The following is a 23,632-nucleotide window of genomic DNA, read 5'->3' on the forward strand; positions in this document are numbered from 1 at the left end:
TGGGTGTTTTAAGAGTATTATCAAACACCAATGGCTGCAGAAAAAGACAGCTACTAATAACACAGAACACAGCCATCATAAAATACTTTATGGCAGGTACTGGGACCCATAAATTGAATGACACATTCCACCTGGTTTAGACTTGTAAAATCACTAGTTAAAAGAATGCTGTTTAATGAAGAAAGATCCATCTAGATTCTACATTTACTTTAGAAAGGTTTATTTAGGTTAGAAGTTGGGGGGCAGGGTCTCCCTACCCCCCCCCCCCCGCCTTTTTTTTTTCTTAATAATTTTAAAACTTAGCACTGCTCCATGTGTTCTGAGACTGCTGTTACTGGGTTTTAACATCTTTGTTGTGGTGTGAAAAAAGGTTTTTATCTTCAGTGATGAAGATAAAGGTGAGATTCAAAGACAGAAAAGTAAAAATTAGACACACCAGGAAGGTGCTTACAGATCCACTTATCATTGCCTGTAAACTGATTTTCTAATTCAAAATGGATTAAAGAAATTATTTATTTAAGTAAAGTTGCACCTTCTTTTGTTCAGAATCATCTCCTCTACCTTGACTCTCAGCACCAAGAGTCCCATCAAAGTAAGCTCATAACAGGTATTCAGTACAGGAACACTCAGATAAGGAAAAAGACCAGAGAATATGAAATTTCATGTTATTTCCATTTTAGTTAAGTAAAAATGACAATAAAGATTAACAATTCATTTACCAATTTTGTATGTGCTGCATGGAATAAGCATCATTTTAAGACTTTTTATACAGACCTGCCAGGATATTGGAAAAGAGGGACATTTGCAAACTCTTTCACTGAACATTTAATGAAAGACTATTGTAAGAACTAGATTCTGTATAGTATTCCCATTTGCACTGTTATTAACAATAACTGGAATATAAAACTGCACTATATGCATCAATATTTAAGTTTAAAACAAAAAAATTATCTGCTGTGAAAAACTGAGAAATATTTGCCCACAAGAATGCAGAAGTATCCAGCTCTACCTGTATCATACCTACAACATGCTCTTTGTTTCTGAAAGTGTTTACTTTCATTTTTCTATTTTCTGTGTTATTTTATTTCCTTTCCTTAACAATAATAGAACATAAAAATAATATGCCTATTTCAAACTTTGAAGGTCTGATTATGCTTCCAGTTACATTACTGTAAACTAGAAAAAATAAATAACCTGAAGCTGGCTAAATTACATCAGCATTTAAATGGGGAAAGAAAAAAAAAAAATCAGAAGAATCGAACAAACATGTTTATGACAGTGAACTAGATTACCTTCTATGATTGTTTCTTCTGCACCCCTAAAAAATTTACCCTTCTACCCCCATCAAACAGCATATAGCTGGCTACAGAATTTCCTCTGCAACAAAAACATTTGTTAAATACACAGATCAGGAAGACAGGTCATAAACTTGAACCAGCATCTTCCAGAAGAGACGGCAGGATGTTGGCATGAAGTATGTTAGAAAACCACGTAAGACTCTGAGCTGCCTTGGTACTGCTTGGTGATGACCCCGTAATTTTGAGGGGCTTGCAAGTCACACAGAAATCCACACCACCTCCTAATATTTTAACACCCTCTGCTCTTCTTCAATATAGCAAACAACCCTATGAATTAAAAAAATCTTTCTCTATATGTGTAACAATAATTATAGTTCTGCCTTGAGTTACTGTGTTAGTCCAGACAAATTTCAATTTATTGAAACTCCAATTTATTTCGGTGAACAAAAACATCGCAATTGTTCTTGCTCATGAACCCTTACAGTAGCTAGTCTCAGATGGACCTTGCATGGCCTTTGATGTCTTTCAAGTACAGGCTTTTCCTTCCAGGTACTAGTGAAATGACAAGGCTTCACTCAAACACTGAAGTAGCACAGATTCATAGATTATACATATGTAAGGGAATACCTTAATCATCTAATTAAGTACTAAAAGAACATATACAGAAGTACCACAGACTTCAATCCCTCTGGCTAAAAGAGAGCCTCAACAGCAAGTTCACTGGTACTCATGTATATTAGCATTATTTTCATTATTGAGTGAGAACTTCTAGTCTCCTACTGCTTCTTGAATATATATATTTATATCATCATTCCAATTCAATAACAAGACTATTAAAATAAATAAGCAAATTCTGTAGCAATTTAAAAATAAATAAATAAAACAAAACTACAATAAAACAAAAGAAAACTGCAAGAACACTAAAAATGCTCTAAGACCCATCATTTCTCACAATCAGAACTGTGGGATGGGAATAGCTGATTTAGCTTGAAAAGTTAATCCATACCAAATGCATGCACTTCCTTTCTTGCTGTTATATCTTAAGAGGCCTTCATAAGGTTATCATCATTTGCTCCCCCAGCCAAAGATAGCATATCTAGTACATGTACTTTTAAACTAAATTAAAATAAACTCAGGCATTTGTTTCCACTTGCCCTTGTTTCCATGTCAACAGCACTTAATGAATGCATCATTCCAGGAAATGTCAATAAGGAGCAACGAAGAATGCACAAGCACAGAAAACTTCACACATGGCATGAATTCTTCACAATGTATCGCTTTAATGAAAATAGGTGAGGTCACCTGCAGCATTCACAAATGCTTTGTAATACATTGTGACCCAGATGATTTTTCACAGTTCAGTAACACCACGTTTGAAGTTTTCACTGCAAACAATACACCCACAGGACTGACCAACTGTGAGTACAACAGAAGCAACCAGCAATTACTGTGTTGACTTCTGTTACTTTGATCTCTGGGTCGTGACCTTTGTTTTCACGCAGTCTTCAAAGCAGAGATTGTAGACTGGGTTATTTTAGAGGACACTGTTTTGCAAGCTATTTTTCTGCGTTTCTTGCTTCCTAGTGGAGCCAAAAGCTTTTAAATTTTCCTATCACCATTACATATTAGATATTCTGCTTGCCCTCATCACTTTACAAAATATTAACACCCAAATACAGAAAGCTTAAAAAATAAGATAAAAAGAACTTAAAAATAATTTTTTTTAATAGTAAGAAACTAAAAGCCATTTTACAATGATGGAAAAAAACCATGTTTTTAAAATCACCAAACAAGTTTGTTTATAAAAATATCACAGAAGGGAACTTCCCATTTTCTTTTTCTGTCCAAGCAAAAATTCCAATAACACAGAAATTTTTTCGTCAATTTGTTCTCCTACACATTTGAAATGTAAGAAGGAACAGCAGGGATGGCAAAAAAAAAGCTTTTCTTCTTCCCTAAAAAAAATCCCATTCAAATGTTACTATGGTTTTTAGACAAAAAATTAACGACTTTGAGAAAAAGATCACAGCAATGTTTCAGTATAAAATGTTATTTTACTGAAAGAGTAGGAAAGACCTCTAGTAATGAAATTATAGAAATGGTATACCAATGGATCACCTGAAGAACCAGATCATCATTTCTTGACAAAAGCATGGCTTTCTATATTTTCCAATTATTTTTTATAAAATCTAATTATTTTTAAAATATGTAATATTACTTTTAACCTCTAAGATCACTGTGAATCACTAGACCTTGAATTTTTTAAAAAATTATTTTCCACTTTTTTAACATTAAGATTTTGGGAGGTTTACCGCTCTTTTCTGTTCATTGGAATGAGAAGATTAAGTAAAGCTATGATTTCTAGCACCTTTCTCTTTCTGGTTGAGGAATTAAATAGCCTGAACTCTAATTGAACTCAGTAGGACTGAAATTAAAGGCCAATGAAAAATGAAGCTGTGGTTCCAATGGTTACTGCAAAAATTTACAAAAAGAAGTTCCCACTCAGAACAAAACAAAGCCACCTAAAGTTATGGTGAAGCACAATGTTTACATAATTCAAGTTTTTACATAATTCAAGTTCACATAAATGTAATCGTTTGACACTTTCTAATAAATTTCTCCAAAAAAAAACCTTAGGAAAAAAAGTTATTTCAAACCATTAAAAAATGATGAAACGGGAAGACAAAAGTTGTGTTCAAGATGCTCCAGAATGTTATTCAAAACTCTGAATTAGCTACTCAGAGTACAATTAGAAGAGTAATTTTAATCAGTCCCATCATGTAGCGATATATGTTCCCCTAAAGATAGGCAGATAGCTCGATTGATTGATCCATGGTTCTGGGTTTGAATCTAATGCTGTCTAGCAAATACATTTCATACAATGCAACAAATAATAACGGAAAAGGATCAGGAAGCTTTCATTATAGTAGCAGAACCATAAATCATTCAACTAATTAGAAGCCCATTCTTCTTTCTTAAAAGTGCTTCAATTAACCTAGTTTATATGGAAAAAAACACCCAGGGTTTTGAAAAATTGAGAGGAAAGAAAATGGAAGCAATGCTGCAGTTTCCAGCAGATATATAAATAGGATCCCTTCACACTTTGACATAGTGGTTTGCCACTATGTGACCTAAAACTACCTTGACCTCTCTGAAATCAACATTTTTGCATTGAAATGAAACAAGGGACATGCTTGTTTTGATGTATGGCTCTGTGACATATTATAAATATTACATCACATAACCACAGAGGATGTCAATCAATAAGGAATTTTTTCAGAGAGCACTAAATGAACCATGGGTTCTTGCCTCTGAATGGCTCCTTTAACATACCACTTTTGCTTAAATGATTAATAGGAGACATATTGTCAGAAAACATACTTAAAGTGAAAAACAGTAAACTGTAGAAATATCATTCATTTTTTAAGCAATTTTCTAGAACACATGTCACATAAATTTACATACAGACAGCACTATTATAGTCTTGTAAGCTGGATAGAAGGCATAGCTTCCAGTAAAGTGTGAAAGCAATAGGAAAATATTTTATTAAACTTAGGCTGCTCTACTCCATGAAAACCAAAATGCTACAAGCTAAGCTGGATTCAAATGTGGAATCATTAAAAGGTGAATGTCTGACAACACAGAAATCCTTCTCAAAAATCTGAAACAAACTAAAAAGTATATATGCACATCTGGGACAGCTGTTTAACCTACAGCAATTCTGAGTGCATCAAATTCAAGCCACTTCCCCATAAACCTCCTTTTAGTCTTCTCAACTTTGTATTGTTTTATGCTAACTCCTACAGCACAGTTTGGATTACCTGAAGATAACATCAGTTTGTTATATAACTCCACATACTGTGGGTGATACTAATAAAAACCAAGCTCAGGCTCTGCAAGGCAAGGTGACCAGAGCTGCTTGGCTCCGACTTGCCTCTGAATGCCATTTGCAGCCAATGTGAAAAGTGCCAGCACACAAGGACTGAAATAATGCATCACATGGCAGCAAGGAAAATTCATCTAATGTCTTTTTTTTCCTCATAATCAATGTCTTACTTGTCCAGAGATTACAGCTCTGAAAATTATGTCACTTAGCAGACATTGCAAAAATTTTGGAACTATACTCACAACCACCATCAGTCACAAGTATTTCTATTTTTTTAAAATAATCATTGCAACTTTTAGCAACATTTCAGTTGGACTTACAGTATTCTATCAAGCCTCCATAATAAATTTCAGATGACCTTTTGTGTAACCTAGCTCATTAAAATTACATCATAAAGATAGTTTGGGGTATTTTTATTAGAATCTAGCTGCCCTGAGTAAAGCAGCACAGTATAGGAGGAGTCATCTCTTCTGTGTTAATAGTGCCTTGATAACTACAGTAGAAGCAACTTAGCAGCATATCAAACATGAGCAGAAGACAAGGCAACTGGCTATCTCAGTGGAGTGACTTCTTTTTTTTTTCTTTTTTCTTATTACCTGTCACCTTAGTGTATGCAAATCTTGCCTTATCTTGGCCTTAAAGAAGGAAATTCCTTGAGTAGGGGTATACTAATACTCACATTCAGGAAATTCTGTGCACACCTGCTCAACTCAGACATGTGCTGGACAGCACTGAAGTATTTCTTGAAATAGGGTTCCTGAGCATGATCTCACCCAAAATGGGGCTACTCAAATTGCCAGGTGTTTCATGGCAGAATGTTACAATGCTTTCAGAATAGAGTAGGTGTTTGATGGGGTTGATTTTAGTTTAGTATTTTTCCAGTAGTAGAACAAAAATTTCATGCCTTATCCCATCTACAAGTGAAAACACTAACCTGTATCTCTGGTAGTCATCTTCATCCTTTTCTTTGCAGACCAGTTCATTTGGGCAAGCAATGTTTCCAAGCAAACTGAGATACTGTAGTGAGGGCACAACTTCAGCCAAATGGTCCAAAAGGCTGTCTAATTCTGTTATGTGTCAAAGGTAGTGGGTTAAGGATTCAATGACATTAATGAAAAAAGCATTTAGCGTTGCATCACTGCTGATTTAAACATACATTTCAATAACTGACAATCAAATTTAGTATGGCATTCAGGAAAATGTCACATTAATTGTTCCAAGGGCAAACAGGGATAAACTTCAGTCAGTTTTTTGGCATTGAATAAAAGAATTGGGCTGTTTTGTCATTCTTTTCTCCTCCTTTCTTTCCTAGGTGGTTCAGTACAAAACATTAAAACTTTGACAAAATGATGGATGCTGTGTGGTAAAATGGCTAGCAATTGCTGGAGCCATGAAACTTTTCCAGCATGGAAATAAACAGTTAGTTTCACAGCACATTCATCACTAATATATTCAGTCCACTGGAAAACGAGTTAAAAAAAAAAAAAAGGCAAAAGAAAAAAGTCAAACCACAACAACCCAGGTTCACACCCACCCAGCATACAAACGCTCTGTCACAGCAACACATTTGTAACTACTCAATTAGTATACACCAATTAATGCTTTAATAAGTGCAACTTAAAGATTTCAGTGTTACAAATACTTTATATATGAAGCTTTAAAGTCTTGTAAAGCATAAAATTTTTCATTAAAAGAGCCTTATATTTTGATGTTCATGAGGTTTTTAAACTATATTTCTCGGAACATGAATAAGAAGGACACACCTTCATTACTGTACACCTCAATAAAACAAACAAGCAAACAAAGGTTAAACTGTCTTTAACCACTGCAATACTGGAAATCATATTTTAGGATTAAGCCTAACACCAGTATTCAACCATTTGCACCTCAATCTGTTAATTGATCAAATAATTATTTTTTTACAGCCTAGTGTGACAGTCTCTAAAATTTAAACTATACATTCTTATTTGCTTCAATTTACATACAAAGATATAGGTGTGATTCTCAAAAAATATGTCATGCATGTGCATGTGGAAAGTTTCCAATATTTAAAAATTGACTGACTTAGACAAGAGTAATAATTATTCAAAACCATTAAAGGACGTTTCATTGCTCTGTTTTTATTCTCTCCTGCTGTTAGAGACAAACCATTGTTTTAAATCCTCAGTTTACTTTTGTTGCTATTATTTATACTTGATTTATGTGTTTCTGTTATCTTTGTTATTTTTAGCTGATGGAATTTACTTTATTTCTTCACCCCAATATCTTAAGGGCAACAGAAGCAGTACAGAATGGAGAAAACAGCTTTATTGTTAAAAATGTGGTCTTCCTTTTGTAAGCCTAACAGTTTATTTCCAAACCCACAAGAAGATCATGCCAACAATTACTAATTCTACTAAAACCAATGTATCTATACTCATAGTGTTCTGTCCCATAAGATCTAAGGAGTCATACTTAAATATTCGCATGAGTGGGGAAAATGAGGGTTTGAAATTAATTCTATGAATTAATTGAAAAGGCAGGAATGCTAACTTTTAATGTGGCAAAGCCACATTATGGAATGCTATATCCAGTAATTAATCTACCAAACCCTAAGAAAAATTATCTTTTTGTAGAGACATATGATTTGTTAACTAGGATGAATTACCAATCAAAACTTGGTGCTAATTTTCATACCTGGACCTTAAGCTCACACATAAACTTTTTCATGGCTCTTTCAGGAAGTATGTGACTGTGATGGGAAACTCACAAACTGTTTTTCCACACATGTTCAAGTGTGGAAAAGGCTTTTTAAAAGTTTCCAAAGACTGTTAGAGAAGTAGTTGAGCCTGGCACCCTCCCTCAGCCAGGAGAAACACTTAATTTCTCGCAGGATTGCTTAAATCCCAAAAAGGCTCCCTGAGAAAAAAAGTTTATTATTACAAAAGACAGTTATTGCCATAACAGCAATCACACACAGGAGGTTAGCTATTGCAAGGCTTTGATTGTATCTGGTCATTTCCTATCAAAAGGGAAAAAACAACAACAACAACAAAAAACCATTAAAAAAACACCCCAACAACAAAAAAATAACAAGTCATTCAAAATTTTTATGAAGTAAACATGCAGGACTTTTGCTTCTCAATTCAGCAGAGCTATTTCCTGTGTAAAAGCTGTTCTCCCCAAAAGTTTGATGAATGTGGAGCATGACATGTATTCTAACTCCCATCTGAACGTGCAGCCTTCAAGGCAGATATCAAAATGTATTTAGAAATGTAATGAAGAGCAGTGTCAGCTTAGATATGCAGAAAGTGTAAGACTACGCCTCAAAATCCTACGGAAAGCAAAAGGGAGAGACACCATATTCACCAAGAGTTTTAGGTAAATAACAGAAGTTGATAATCTGCATTTAATATATCTAAACCTCCCAAATTTGGAAGTTAATGTCTAGATTCTAATACCTTGTATCTAAATCCTGAGCATAGATTTTTAGATGCAAAAACACCCCCTAAAAAGTATCTCACGCAAGAGAATCCGTAGTTGTGTCATAAATAAAATAATTTTTCTGTTCTTTAGGACTTTAAGTACCTTTTCTTATCCCTATTAAAAAAAAAAAAATGCAAGGTATAGATTGATTTTCCAAGAAGGCCCATTCACCTAACACCACAGTTATTTTTTACAAAGCATGTAGGAAAAAGAATAAATGATATCCTGTTAAAATTAAGTATTTCTCAGAGATGACTCATATGTCATGGTGCACTTCTAGTGTACTGTTTAGTTAATTAGCATGTCAAATACTTATTTAAATCGCAATACTGGAACTATATGATGCCACCAAAAGCATTAAGTCTTTCTAAAACAATGCTAGGAAAATATGGAGAGAGAAAATCAAAGCAAGTCTGAAATTTTATTGCCAGCTTCCTTTTTATGGTTTATTGTTGCAGTCTAAGGAGTGCCATATTGGTGCAATCAGAACCAAAGAGCTGCAAAATCCTGCTGTGCCACTTCTAAGACCAATTTCAGCTCCATTCTTTTCAAAAAAGAAAACCCACAATTAAATCCATGGACAGCGCTAGTAAAAATGTATTTATTTATTTAGAGCTCTGTAAAAATAGCCCTGGACTGATCTTTCTAAAGTCAGTGTCACTGATCACAAGGTGAAGGTGTAACAGGGATGCCAACACTTACACTATAGTCTTACTATTTGAAAAATGGTTTAAAGTATTGCTGTTGTGATAATTAAAAAGCCTTAGTGTAGCAATCCATCTCCAAAGTCAAGTGCTGTCATTACCAATCTACTAATGCCTCTCCTTCTAACAGACATTGACCAAAACGAAAAACTGTAACAATTAAAATTTTTAAATCATCAGCTCTGCAGCTCATAAGCTATAATATTCTCAGGGATGATACAACAATGGGTCCCTCCAAAAATGTAAACTGGTCTTCATGAACAATTAACAGAAATATGCTGGACAGACTTTAAAAATTTCATCCTCATCAAAGGATTATACTTACTTCTTGCACTATTTCTAGTTTTAAACTAGGAAAACAAAAGAACTGGGTATCTCTCAGAGATGAACTTCTTAAAGCCCCCTCAGAGTGTTACAAGGTGGATACCACACAGGCATATTTAGACTGTTCACAAGCAGACACAACTTCGTCACCGTATTTTCTGTTGAGGAAGACAAATGCTGCCAGGAACAAAGAGACAGTAGCAATAGATTTATTTGGAAAATTACAGTACTGTGATGGGTCCAGTTTAGCTGCAGAGCAATATAATTTTTTTGCACATTTCATGGAATCAAAAATATCCTACAAATCCTGCAGGCATGTTCTGACTTGTCTGTTCTCACTCTCTCTCTCATACTCAATACCACTCTTTTTGCGGTTCCCTAGAAGGCAGAGAGCACAAGCCAAAGCCCAAAGCAAAGGCTCTATCTCCTTTCTCTGGCTAAGAATTAACTGTGTGTGCAAGCTTGTAACATTTTTGGTTGTTTATTTTGTAGAAAATCCTGTAGCCTGGACTAAAATTCTAGTGGCTGGTCAGGACTATATCCCCTTTCAAACCATTCAAAGACTAGTTCCCAGGGAATATTCCATTTGCACAAGGACAAAGTTGTAAACTCTGAGTGGCTAGTGCCACTTCACTTTGACTGATTTTAGGAGAGCCTCACAAGCAGGGACAGTCATTTTGATGCTGTGGTTTTTTTGGTGGTTTTTTTTTTTTTTTTTTTGATGCTGACAGCCAGTATAGTAAAGAACTATTCTGTTATACTTCTAAGAGGTTAAGTGGATTCACACAGAAACTACTGCATGATGTCTCATGAGTTCCTCTATTCCAGACTTCTGTATTCCCAAGAGTCTCTTTAGCTGTATCTTTTCTGCATATTTCCAGGGTACAGACACTGCATGAATCCTTTATAGAGAGTAATATCACGGTCAGCTGCTTTCAGTACTGAGCACTAATGCTGGCCATCCCCAAACACCATAGCATTTCTTCCTTCCTTACCAGCATTCTTGGTATAACCATATTCATGGTTGTCCTCAGGAAAAACTGCAGGTCAAACCTATGCAGAAACACAATCTAGGCTAACAGTTTCTAAATCAATTTATTCTGTCTAAAAATACTTAAACATTTCCTATCTCACCATACAATTACTTTTAACATATAGTCTGATGCATGCAAGAGAATCTGGGATTTCTTTCTGTAAACTTTTTGTCTGCTAGCAATTCTCTTTACTAGTCACACACTCGAATACAGAAAAGTAACCACACTTGTTCTCTCTCTCAGTGCTTTCCAAGTTGCTCCACCACTATCTTTCAAAAAGTCATTCCATTTCCCCAAAAGAGTTACAGGAGAACTTCCCGTGCTAATGAACTTCATTGACTACAGCTTTTGGAAGTTCTTGGAAGCAAAGAGACACAGTAAAGAGCAATCAGCACGCATTCAAAATATTTCTGAAATATGTACATGAGAACATCAGGAATATCATGCAGAATTCCAGATCATCATATAGAAAAACCCAAAACTCTCATTCAAAAGTTTTCTGCCAACTAATCATCTGATATGCAATTGCTGCAATCAACCTAACATTAAAACAGCTGAATAAAAACCAACTTCTACCAGACTCATAAATGAGCAAGATACCTATATTTATTCCCAGCTGAAACATTTCCTTCAATTAAATTTATCACAAACATGATGTAGCAATCACAAGCTGTTCCACACACAAATAGCCTTGAATCAGAAGTTACCAATTCTCCTCTGAATGCAGTATGAAAAGATCTTTGCCACCTGAATGCTTTTGCATTAGAATGTGCTAGGTCTTCAAGGTTGGATAACCACAGAAATAGCTTGCAATATGCAAGTATACATCTCCCTCTTCTCTGTGTGCAATAGGTTGTCACACATAGTCATTTGTATGCCACATTCTCGTTTGAACCCTATCTGGTAGAGAGACAGGACCTTGAGATAAGGCCTTGTTCACTGACTTTGAAACCACTTTGCCCAAGAAAGAAAAGGTGCAGTGTGGATGGTAATTAACTAAATCCATATATCTCATGGAGAGCTTCCTGCATACTGAGTACATGGGAAAAGAATCCCATTCTGCCTACTGGAGCAGCATTCGTTTTCTCTATGAACCTGGAGTTGCCAGTGCTTTTAGAGGCATTTTAGACTCCCCATGGTTCCAAGGCTGCAGATTTGAAGACCACGTTTCAATGTTAAGTAACAAGGCACCACAAACATCACAAAGACAAGAGTAAAGTAGCAGCTCACAATTTTTTAAAAAGTTCTGATATCTCAGTTGAACTGCTAAAAGCACTGCTATAGAACAGCATAAGGAATCACCTGGACTGTAGACTACTCCTCTCTTCCATAGATGTTTGGTATTAGGCATTCACATGACTTAATTTTTACTTCAGGTACACCTTATTCTAGATTTTCAGAAGATTTTTGGCTCATTAGGTACAGCAGTTCTCTAACAAGCCACACAGATTTCTCTAAATCCACAGCTGTGGTGTGGAGAACTCAGAAGCCTGTGCAGGAGGAGTTCTGTACCACTTCAGTTCAGTTGTCTGTTTAGAGGGAATGGGGAACCATTCATAATAGGAGACAATTTATGTCTTTAATGTATTCACTCAATCTAAACATCAAGTCCTCAGCACTTAATGAGATTCTGGTCAGACTGGGACTTCTGTGTCTTCAGGCACTTAAGGACAACATAGGAACAAGCACAGAGGCAAAACAAAATTAGTCTATAGTTTGGGGGTTAAGCAAATATGTAACTGTTAGAGATCATTATGAGACCTGTGTGAAGACAAATTATTCCAGAAGTACTTACTGGTATAGTCTTCAGCTGAGGTATTCAATACATGCTGTTTTCAAAGACTCAAGAACATGTAACACCTAGATCTGAATCACACTACTAATTCCTCTTGCCATAAGAAATGCATATACCATTATGGGTATTCTGCCCAGTTCTAGATTTCCCACTCTCTGGTATGAAATATTTTGGTTTTCCCCTAAACCATTCAAAACCTAGACCTAGATTCAACCATAAAATCACAGAATATGCTGAGCTGGAAGGGACCCATCAAGATGACCAAGTTGAACTCCCAGCCTTTCACAGGACATCCCCAAGAGTCACACCCTGTGCCTGAGAGCATTGTCCAAACACTGCTTGAACTCTGCCAGGCTGGTGCTGTGACCACTTCCCTGGGGAGCTGTTCCAGTGCCCAACCACCCTCTGGGTAAAGAACCTTTCCTGGTATCCAACCTAAACCTCCCTGGCTCAGCTTCAGGCCATTTCCTTGGGTCCTGTCAGCAGAGATCAGTGCCTGTCCCTCCTCTTCCCCTCACGAGGAAGCTGTAACTGCAACGGGGTCTCCCCTCAGTCTCCTCCAGGCTGAACAGACCAAGTGACCTCAGCCGCTCCTCATTCGGCTTCCCCTCAAGGCTCTTCACCATCCTCATGGCCCTCCTCTCTGCATTCTACATCTACATTCAACACCTTTTTCTCAAGAAATTTTAGTACCAGATCTTCAGAAGTGTATGAATGTATGTTAAATGTATGACCAGTTTACTGGACTAAGAAATAGGGCTTTTACTACAAAGAATCACAGGTCTGGTTAATTATCAGACTTGTCTGTTTAGAAGTGAGGCACTGAACACCTTCTAATTTTCAGCATACAGGGGTGTGTGTGTATATATAACACATAGATGACAAACTCTCTTTTGAGAGTTTGCCAAATTTTGAAACTGCCCATTTGAGTAGCTTTGACAAGTACTGTAAAGACTGAAATGTAAAGGAAACTGAAATGTCTATAGTATATTGTTCCATACTGGTCAAGATCAGCACAGTGAAAAGCCATGAAACCTCACACTGCTGTAACACCCACAGAGAAACAAATCTATTCAGAAATTTCCTGCCTGTTTCTTAGTATGTAGTGAACATACTTAAAAGGAGAAATGAGGCATTACAAACATAGGTGACTGCAGTCCTAAGTCCTCCTCCAAAAGCAACTTCCCATCTACCACCCACCCATCCTGATCTGTGCTGCTTTCTGCTGTCCACTATGTGTGGGAAAGAAACTAAGATGATGTGTTTCCCAAAGTAAATCCAACTTTTTAAAAAATAACCATACTAAACACATGAAAAGAAAGCATGTTAGATACATAATCCAACACTGCACAATGTTGATGACTATTCTTTAGGCGTTTCAGTTATATAGACTGCACTTTAAAAGATTTTAAACAGATTATACATTACAGAAAAGTTGAGCAGTAACCCATTTTTTTGATTGCAGTATTTTAATTTGCTTCTTCCACTTTAAGCAGAAAAACTGGTAGTGGCTGACTGCAACTGAAATCTGCAACCAGAAGAAAAAAATATCAGGTGGTTCTTCTAAGTCTTTGCCTGATTTAGAGATAAGCTTTCACATTTGTACAGTATCCAGACATTATGTTAGGAGGGCCCAAATGTTCTTTACACATACAATGCCACACAGTAAGTGAACCATGCAAAAGGAGTAGAAAGCTCTTATCAGAACTATTGAAACAGGATATGGATCAAAATGAAGCCAGAACAAAAGGAGAGAAGAGTACAGTTATATTAAGGGATACTCAGGAAAGCTCTCATATGTGTTTTAAAGTTTACATGTTATTCCAATTTTCAAAGGGGTCAGTTTGGCTTTTTGTTTATTTTCATCTCTCTCTCTCTCTCTCGCTGTATATATTTATGTATACATGGCAATATTCCACCTACTGAAGTTTTATTTCAGATCAGTATTCTTTGCTCACTTGTGTCCTTTCTATAGTGCTACTGTCATATAATGAACAATCTTTCCTGTAATGTGTTTCATTATTCTATTAAATGTACATTTTTTTTCTTAACATTTTTCAAAGAATTCTATAGAGAAATAATTCATTATAGAAGTGATGCAAGTTCAAATAAGACCTTTTTCAAATACAGCATTAACATTGAGGAGAGGAATCTGGAAGGTCTCCATGCTTCTGCAGACTGATGTACCCTCCCTACAAGAGATCGTTGCTCCCTAGGGCTCAGGATGTTAATGATGGACAGCAGTTAATTTTTCTTCTCTGGGCAGTTTGTATACATTAGGTGTTTTACAAGTATTTCTGCAACTCCTCTACTAAATTATTTGTAGCACACTACAAAATGCATACATTATTTCTATAACCTGAGTAGCTCAATACTCTCAAAGCTCTAACTTCATGGTTTTTAGATTAAATTTTAAAAAATCCCAGGATAGATCAAATCCTTCTTATCATGCTATCATTGACTTTGAAAGCTTATTCACTTGACAATACTATTTTAGTCTGTCTGTGAGACCAGCAAAAACTCTTTAAAGATTACTACTGACAGGATAATTTTTTTGCCTCTGATTCTGTTCACTGAGTTAATATTCAATACCTCTACCCTCCTTTTGGTAAGTGCAAAACTCCTCCCTGACACCCACCCAAAGGACAAATATACTTATGTGCTTCTTGGTCTTATGGCCAAACTTTCATGGTTTGCAAGTGGCATCACCAAAAATGTTCTTGTACATTCTTCATGGGTTCAGATTTTACCATGGCAGCACATAACAAAACAATAAAACCAGTTACTCAAATCCAACCCACAATACCCTGCATTGACCATAGATCTAGACAAATACCTAGTACAGTAATGACTGTTACTGTTCAAGACACACTCTTGGCAAATTTCCACGGCTCCAAGAAAAAAAAGTTACTGTGCTGATTTTTATTTATTTATAGTCAAAAATAAGTGCAGAAATCGTAGAATCTGCAGTTATTTTTATTCCCCTCAGTAGGAGGATTTTGCTTTAGTAGGAGGTAAATTGCTCTCTGTTTACATTGTCTGTAATAAAAGCCTGCAGTTGAGCAGTCTTGTCCTCACGCTGCAATTACAAGGCAAGGGCTTCAGCAGACTGTGCTCTAAGACTCTGCAGGCCTCAGTTGGCCTTTTGGCCACAGTTTGGTTGCCCTTCACTTTTGTAAAATCACATATTACACATCTTCCAATCTCCAGATGGGTCAAAGTACAGGAAAATTATGTAATAATCAAGTCTACGCCCACAGACTTTGCAGATAAGTAGTTTTTACAGACCATTATCTATAAGCCTACAGACGAAGGGCTCTGATTGAGCAGAGTATTTAGACAAATCTTGAAATATTTATTCTTAATAAACAAAAAAGGCACTAACTTCAGGCGTATGGAAAAGTGACAACTGGACTTAGTCATACATCAAAAACTTTACTGTATTAAGAAGATTTGGAAAGTATTTTATGTGAATTTATGCAGAACTGGAATACCAAGAAGAGAGTGGCATGCTTTTACAGCTGCAGTTGCACAGCAGCTACCCAGTTGTGCATATTACCAGTTTCATGAAAATAGAGAAAATCATTAGAATTATTATGTGGGTTTAGTTAATTTTATCTTACTTTACCTTAATGCTTTAAGAGCTATTTAAAGTATTAAAAACCTAATAGCGCTTCACTGCACGCTCTATTCCACTAGAGGTCAGCCTGCAACAGAACCCCAAGCAAACACAGAACTGCTGCACACGGGTAGCACTGACATTATTTTCTTTCTCTATTTTATCTATTAGAAAGATTTCTTCAGAGCCATAACTTAGATCTCTCACTAAAATGGAGCAACAGGAAGATATAATGGTGCATTTCATTTATGAATGACCTGTAATAAATTACTATGAAGTATTCCAGGTGCCAAACGAGAGAATGCTTTGTCTGCACATGAACTATATTTCACATACTTTAATTTGGCTGACACATAAAACTCATTTGATATTTTTCAGGTATCTTTGAAAGGATATTTGGTTCTTGTTCAGCGTTAAGGTATGGAGGTGGGGTAACCTGGGCAACAGAAGGTCATTTCCGAGTAGATTGTTGTCCAAGATCAGTTCTTCCAAGTAACTGAATGTTTTCAGTCCTTCTAGAGACCTGCAAACGACAAAGGCAACAGGAAAAATGATACTCCACTAAATCAGGGAGGCCATTATGAGCTGAAATAAATATTTTAACCTTCCCTTTCAGGAGTGGGAATAGTTTTGGTTTGGGCCTGTCAGAAGAGTGAATGACAAGCATTAGTGGCAAGGGGAGTGCTGGCACTGCAACACATCCTTCACATGCTGGCAGGATGAAGGATGCGGGTCACTTAGTGAGTAGCCAGGATCCAAAACAAAAGGCTTCAGATATGGGGCCTGCAGGATGAATTTGTCAATGTCTTGTGCCTTCAGGCACCCAGCCTCGCCTGACCCTAACCTCCATTCCCAAGATAAATAACTCTGTCACAGTTCACCTTCATTCCCTGGACACAAATTTAAGTTGTCATCCATCATTTCTGCCAAGAAATATCATACCCTGCTAACAATAATAAATACAACTTCAAGTATCATTTCTTAGTAGTTACCTTACATGCAATAATAGGAAATATAGAAGGGATTTTTTCCCCCTTTTTTTATTAACCTCTTAATTAGTTTCTTGAGTTCCTGCAAACAAAATAAAATGTTCTCTACAAAATAAAATGCAGAATTACTCCAGACAGAAAAGGCATTTGCTTTCTTCTCGGAACTTACTGTTCCACTGTCAAGCCCCAGGTCAGACTGCAGAGAGCAGCTTTAAAAAGGAGGATTTGACAACATGGTAGTGAAGATGATGACTTGTAAATAAACAAGGTTCTAGAAGTATTCATTCCTCTCATAGCAAAGTACAAGAAAAAAAAAACCAAAAAAAACCTAAAAAAGAACATTTCAGTACCTTGTTAAGGCATCTATTCCAAGCTTGATTCTTAATGCTTGCACATACCAACAGTAAAAAAAAGCCCCACACATTAATCAACTAAGACACACGATATACAAAGCATACACACAGACACGCATTCACAGCTCATTCACCTACCAGACACCTAAAGATATGCTGAGATTGCATGACTTGACAGCTGATCTACTATGCCTACCAGTGGGAAGATCATCACTGTATCTCCTGGCTGTTTTGTAAAATGTGATGAATAAGGGAGATGCAGGTTATACTATTTATTCAGTTTCCGATGACATTTATACTGAGGGGATTTCCTCACCTTCCCCCCAGTTTTTGGCAAAGATCAAAGTACAGCCAATGCCCCCGTTAGAGTGTTCCACAGATACAATTACTGGAGGAAAACACAAGTATTATTAGAAGAGACAATTTAACATTCATCTGTGCAACACAAACAAGATACTGCTTTTGTAGCTAGAACTTACAGACCACTTACAGGTCACACTTAGACGGCTCAAGCAACCAAAAGAGATCAAGTGAGTGACCTTTAGACTGGGTACTGCACACTAAACTATGACTATTCAAGTAATGTTTGCGCAACACTGCAACGGTGCATTTCAGTCCAAGGACTCCGGAGTCTCTTGACTTGAAAGGGAGGTACAACTATTACTAATGCCATTTTGATGCTGGGCAGCCAGACCTGAAGAAAATTTGCCATGCCTATACCCTATGGCATACCTATATCATTACAATGCATTGATACTACAACTTCTGATGCTGGAAAAATAAAGGCCTCTATTATAAAACATTTTACTGAAACAATCACCACAGTAACAGTCACATATTTTGCACTTGCCTTTAACCAGCAGTTTTGGGAAAAAAACCTCAATTCAGCCTACATAAACTGTTCACCATTAAGAGCTGTGCTAGCACGCTGCATTGAGCTAGCTATTTCAGCAACAGGTCACAACAGACATAGTTTTTCCAAAGTCAAGGTTTGAGGAGAAAGCACTAAACATCTCAGTGCCTTCTCCCAAGTACCTTTAAAAGGCAAAAAACCCAGAGGAAGTAGCAGTGAGTTTATCAAGCTGTTATGAGTTTTCATTTCAGTTTGACAAACCTAGTTTAGCAAATTCCCCTTAAATACTCTTTATTATATAAATAGTGGATTATTTCCAAACCTCACATTTCAGTGTATGACTTTGACTTGCCAAAAGAGTTCAGAGAAGGCCACCTCCTTGTCAGCACCACAGAGCCTTATGGGATGTTAATAGGTCCTTTGTGAAAAAACACTGCTTGGGCTCTGGTCAGTGTCAGCATCAAAATACACATTGTTCCTGAGTTATGTTATGCAAATATAATACTCTTATCATGAGAATCAGCAAATGGTTGGCAACTGGCAAGGAGAAGAAAGCACACATCCAAAACTGCTGCAGGGGAGGCATAAAACAAAATGACAAGCCATGAAGTGGGACAAAAGGCCTTGAAACACTAGAGGGAGTTGCCTATTGAAACAGTCTTTCTTTCACAACCCTGGGCTGAACATAAGGGTACTAGTTTCATAGATAGGCAGAGAAAATTGCACACAAATCTCCTTACACCTGTCTGGTTTTGATAATTTTTGCCATGTAATGTTATTAGCTGCTCAGTTAAAAAGGAGCCATGTTACACAGGGGGTTGCTTATAATTGCTGTTTTCATGTCATCAGAGCAGTGTGCACTTGGTGATTTAATCACCTAAATTCGAAGTCCATGGAGATGGGAGGGGCTGCCATAGTACAGAGAGAGAGTGTAGCCATTAATATACATTTACAGTCCTATGTTATTTTGCTATTCATGGAATTTAATTTTTTTCTGTCTTAAAAGAAAAAAACAGCACCGAAACAAAAAATGGTAAGATATGGCAAAGAAATAAAAAAGGAAAAAATGTGTTTGCTATCATTCAGTGATACTACCTACTAAATTCTATGCAACAGTCTCTACCATCATAATATATCAGGAAATATTGCCCAGCAGTTGTACTCCAAAGTGTAAAAGTTTTAAGTGCAATCCACACAATTGGTTTTTTGGTACAAACTTCAGCAAGTCCCATAACTTCTATGAGCCTCAATTTCCCATCTGCACATGGGGGATAAGAAAGGATTGCAATTGTAAATTGGTACATAGAAAGCATTTTTGAGAATCTGAGACAGAAATCAGTACAAAATACTGTCATTTTTATTTTTAATGAGGTTAAGCAAGTAATATTAATGTACTCCAAGTATTTCCTTATGAGCCCATTACAAAAGAGAGGAATGCTTAAATATACACAGAATAGAAAGAAGGGCACAAGCCTCCTAAGAGATGAGTATAAAAAGATTTCCCCCTAAGAGAGAGAACCAGTCTAAAAGATTTCCCCCGAAGAGAGAGAACCAGTCTAAAATTAAATCTGCAGTTTTCTCATCATTCACAGCATAAAAAAATCTCTTCCCATATTAGTATACTAAAACAGACACACAATCTTAACCACAACAATGCAACCAGCACTGAAGGGCTTGTGGCAAGTAGTTGTTTCTCTTATTTTCAAAAGGCTAATAAACATCACTAAGGTGGATTGCAGGTTGCTTGTCCCTGCTCTAATGTCATGAAAGCTGCCCATTATCTCACCCACAGGTACCGTCTCAGTTACCTCATTGCAGGGCTCCCACTCTGCTCCCAGAGGAGAGCAAGTGTTGCCAAGAGATTTCCATTGCAATTTTCAAAGTCACATCAAACCGACAAAACATCACAACGCATTCAGCGCCGCCTCATTCAAACAGAAAAAACTTTAAGTTTCCACTGTAATTAACCCTATCCTCGTTAAGATAATTATGATCAAGCTCCCTGTCACAGCTAATATCACAGCATCATTGCCTATGGCTCACGCTTTGCCCTCATTAGCTTACAAAAACACTGCACTAAACAGGAAACTGACTCCCTCTGCAAAACGACTTAAGATGTTCTGCAAGTAGACAGTAAATAATCCTTTAGAATATAAAGGTCTCAGAAACGTCATTTTATCCAAGTCCTTTGGCTAATCACTGTGATTTCTTCCAGCTTGCCTTTCCATAATTCATTCATGGTTTATAACAAAGTTTTAATCATAAAGGAATGTCATGACAGATTTTTTTTTTAAATGTATATGTATGCATGGTAATTGTCAACTACACTATTTCATGTGATCCCTCTGGCCTGACATGGATTTGGTTACAATGAAAGTAAAGAGAAACTCTTCATTTTGGTAATATTTGACAATGAAAACACGAGATTTTTTTAAATGAAAAACAGCAGAAACCTTGTAAGCAATAGACAAAACTTGGTACTCTGCAGTTGTCCTTGTTCAGAAAAACAAGCTGCTCAGAAGCATATGCTAAAAAAGAAGAGTTCCTCATATTTTATCCCACCCCTTCATTAATAAGACATCTGCCTCATATCTAATTGACTTTTTCCTCCTGTTTAACAGGAAAAGAGAGAGTAGTTAACAATATGTAAATGAGAGAGTTTGGGTTTAGCCTTGAAATTGATTTGCACTTTGTTGACAAGAGATAGCCATTAGCAGAAGTTAAAGATGGAGCTGTTACAAAACAAGAGCTTTTTAAAATACCTTTTCCTTCCCTTTAATGTTTTAATAGATTACAGGAGAGCAGAATCAACATGAATACCTTAGTACTAGATAATTTCAGTATTTAAATAGAAATGCAAATTCTATTTCTCCAGCACCTGCCAGCCAAGGAGTACAAAGCATCTTTTTGCAAAACATTAATGAATTACTTTTGAAAAACCTGCTGAGCTTCAAATTCTATTTTGTAGTAAAGCAGAGAGAGGTTAAGTGACTAACGGAAGGTGACCTCCAGCAATTTTCTAAGAGACAAGAAATAACACCCAGAACGCCTGACTTCTAGTCCTTTGACTTAACCTCACCAAAACAAAACAAAGCACAATAAAAAAATGGGGGGATATATCTATCTATATCTATATAATAAAAATAAATCAGGTGGACAAAATACAAGTAAAACATCAAAAAATGGCTTCTACAGTATTCAAGAATAAAAGATTGGTTTTTTGCTATTCTACTTCGTAATTTTAAACAGTTTCCTGAATGATAATAGAACCAAAAAAAAAACACCTGAATGAAGTATTTAACCGACAGCTAAACATCCCAGTGAAAGTAAAGAACCTCCAAGATCCAAAATTTGTAAAGCAAGAAATGCTTTGTTTTGTCTAGTATCAGAGGAAATGTTAGTATTTTTCAGGCTATCTAGAGGTACCACTTTGCATCACTTCCATCTTTCTGTTGGTAGATGGAAAACATCTGGAAGCAACTGTTGGGATAAAACTTGAGGCACAGCTGTGAATATGATCAGCAAAAGAGAAGTTAAAAGAAATGAACAAGCAGCATCATTAAATACCTGTGAAAAAGAGATCTCCATAAGAAAATATTAAACTTCTGTTATGAACTGGACCTACAACGAGTTTCTGAATCTTTTCAAATAAAGCTCATACTTGACTTCCATACAAGAAAATAAACATCATTCCCTCAATTTCCCCCTTTTCTTATACACTGAAGCCTACAAGACTATGTAAAAAACTCTATTACCAATAAATACTGGGATGAAAATATCTTTCACAACAATCTTAAACCAGAGCTATGTAAGCACATCAAAATGGTGGGGATTCACAAAAACTCAGAAACTTTGTCTGTTCTTTTGTAGTATTGTTCTGAGTCTTACACAGCAAATTCCATTGCTTTAAAAAAGAAGCCCGAACTTCTAAACCTTAGAAGCCACCACCCACCCCAAAACCTTGAAGGAAACACAAACAAAAGCAGAGTCAATAAACAGACAGACAAAAAGAGATGAGGCCTCCTGAATTCTAGATGTTAAGTTCACAACATTTCAGGAACATTCCTACCAGTTCTAAACCAGAAATGCATATATTTCTTGAGAGAGGGATTTTGCTATTAAGCAGCAGTTCCTCAAATGACGGCATTGTCTGAAAAGCAATAATGCAAATTCATCTCATCCGTCTACAGAAGCCCAGTTACTTATAACTCCTTACAGGCAGCAAGAAAAGATGGGCACTCCCAGAAGGTGAATCAGATCTTCAGGTGAGGCTCAGCGAAGCACATACGTTTGGGAAGGATGAACAGAGCCTATTTGTCGGAAATCTTGCAATGAAATTAAAAGAAACTACAACATTCAGGTAGAAAACTGTAAGAGCTGTGTCCCATAGGAGTGGATTATTTACCTGGTAAAATGAACTACAAATCCCAATTACAGCTTTCAGTAGCTCACAAAAACATATTACAGTCAACCATTCAGTCTTTCAACCACCATTCTCTCATACCAAGACTCCACTAAAATAAAAAGAAACCCAAACCACAAAGTAACAACCACCAAAACACAAAACACCCTCAATAAAACAAACAACCAAACCAACCAAGCAAAAGAGATAAATTAGCAACCAGACTGACTGTGGTAGGGTTCAATTTCTTTTCTAATGAACCTCTTAAAGTCTCAGATTTCACTATGTGTATTTAATGCACCTCTACTCAAGAGAATATCCCATTAATACAGCTCAAACTTTATCCTTCATGTTAGGCTGCTTTTTGCTTAAGTTTTTATATTACATCTTTAGGATTAAACACGCCAAGATTTTATATTATAGTACTCTTACAATTTTGTTTAAATTTAAATAAAATGACAATCAATGTACTATAGCTGGTAGCAAGGCAGTTTTCACAAAAGCCATATAAAGTATTTCAGAGTAATACAAAATGGATCAGAAAATAAGTTCTTTGTCATCTAGTCATGGCATCATATAAGAAAATACAGTTTGCAAAACAGTGCTAAAAATTGCCAAGCAGAGAGAAAGTGACTGTTTATATTCATAGTTTATCAAAGGGCATTCTGGAAAAAAACACCACTAATAGTTCAATTACGCATCACTTCCCTAAATACAGATTTAAACATCCTTCTGCTAAAAATTCTCCAAAGTATTTGATGAAGAATAGCAAGGAGTTAAGAGAAAAACTTGGATGCAAGACTCTTGCTTTGTCTTTTTCCCCAATCTTAACATGGAACTCAATCCTAATAAAACAAATGGCACAAAAAAAAAAAAAAAAAAAAAGAAACAGTGCTATTCCCTGAGCTTG

At 36.3% G+C, this 23,632-nt stretch overlaps 1 protein-coding gene across 3 annotated transcripts in view; it reads right to left on the reverse strand.

Annotated features, from left to right (window-relative positions):
• LRMDA (leucine rich melanocyte differentiation associated) overlaps positions 1 to 23,632 on the reverse strand; it is a 614,425-nt gene that overhangs the window by 253,515 nt on the left and 337,278 nt on the right. For all 3 annotated transcript variants that reach the window (XM_042018603.1, XM_042018602.1, XM_042018604.1), the window contains exons 3-4: positions 16,522 to 16,648; positions 6,119 to 6,258 (exon numbers count right to left, since the gene is read on the reverse strand). In XM_042018603.1, the coding sequence (XP_041874537.1) occupies positions 6,119 to 6,258; positions 16,522 to 16,648 (267 nt within the window). The remainder of the gene's footprint in view (positions 1 to 6,118; positions 6,259 to 16,521; positions 16,649 to 23,632) is intronic.

This window comes from Corvus kubaryi, unplaced genomic scaffold, assembly GCF_017639235.1.
Source record: "Corvus kubaryi isolate FWS band 111438036 unplaced genomic scaffold, C.kubaryi_AGA036_p1.0 138, whole genome shotgun sequence".
Lineage (NCBI taxonomy): Eukaryota > Metazoa > Chordata > Aves > Passeriformes > Corvidae > Corvus > Corvus kubaryi.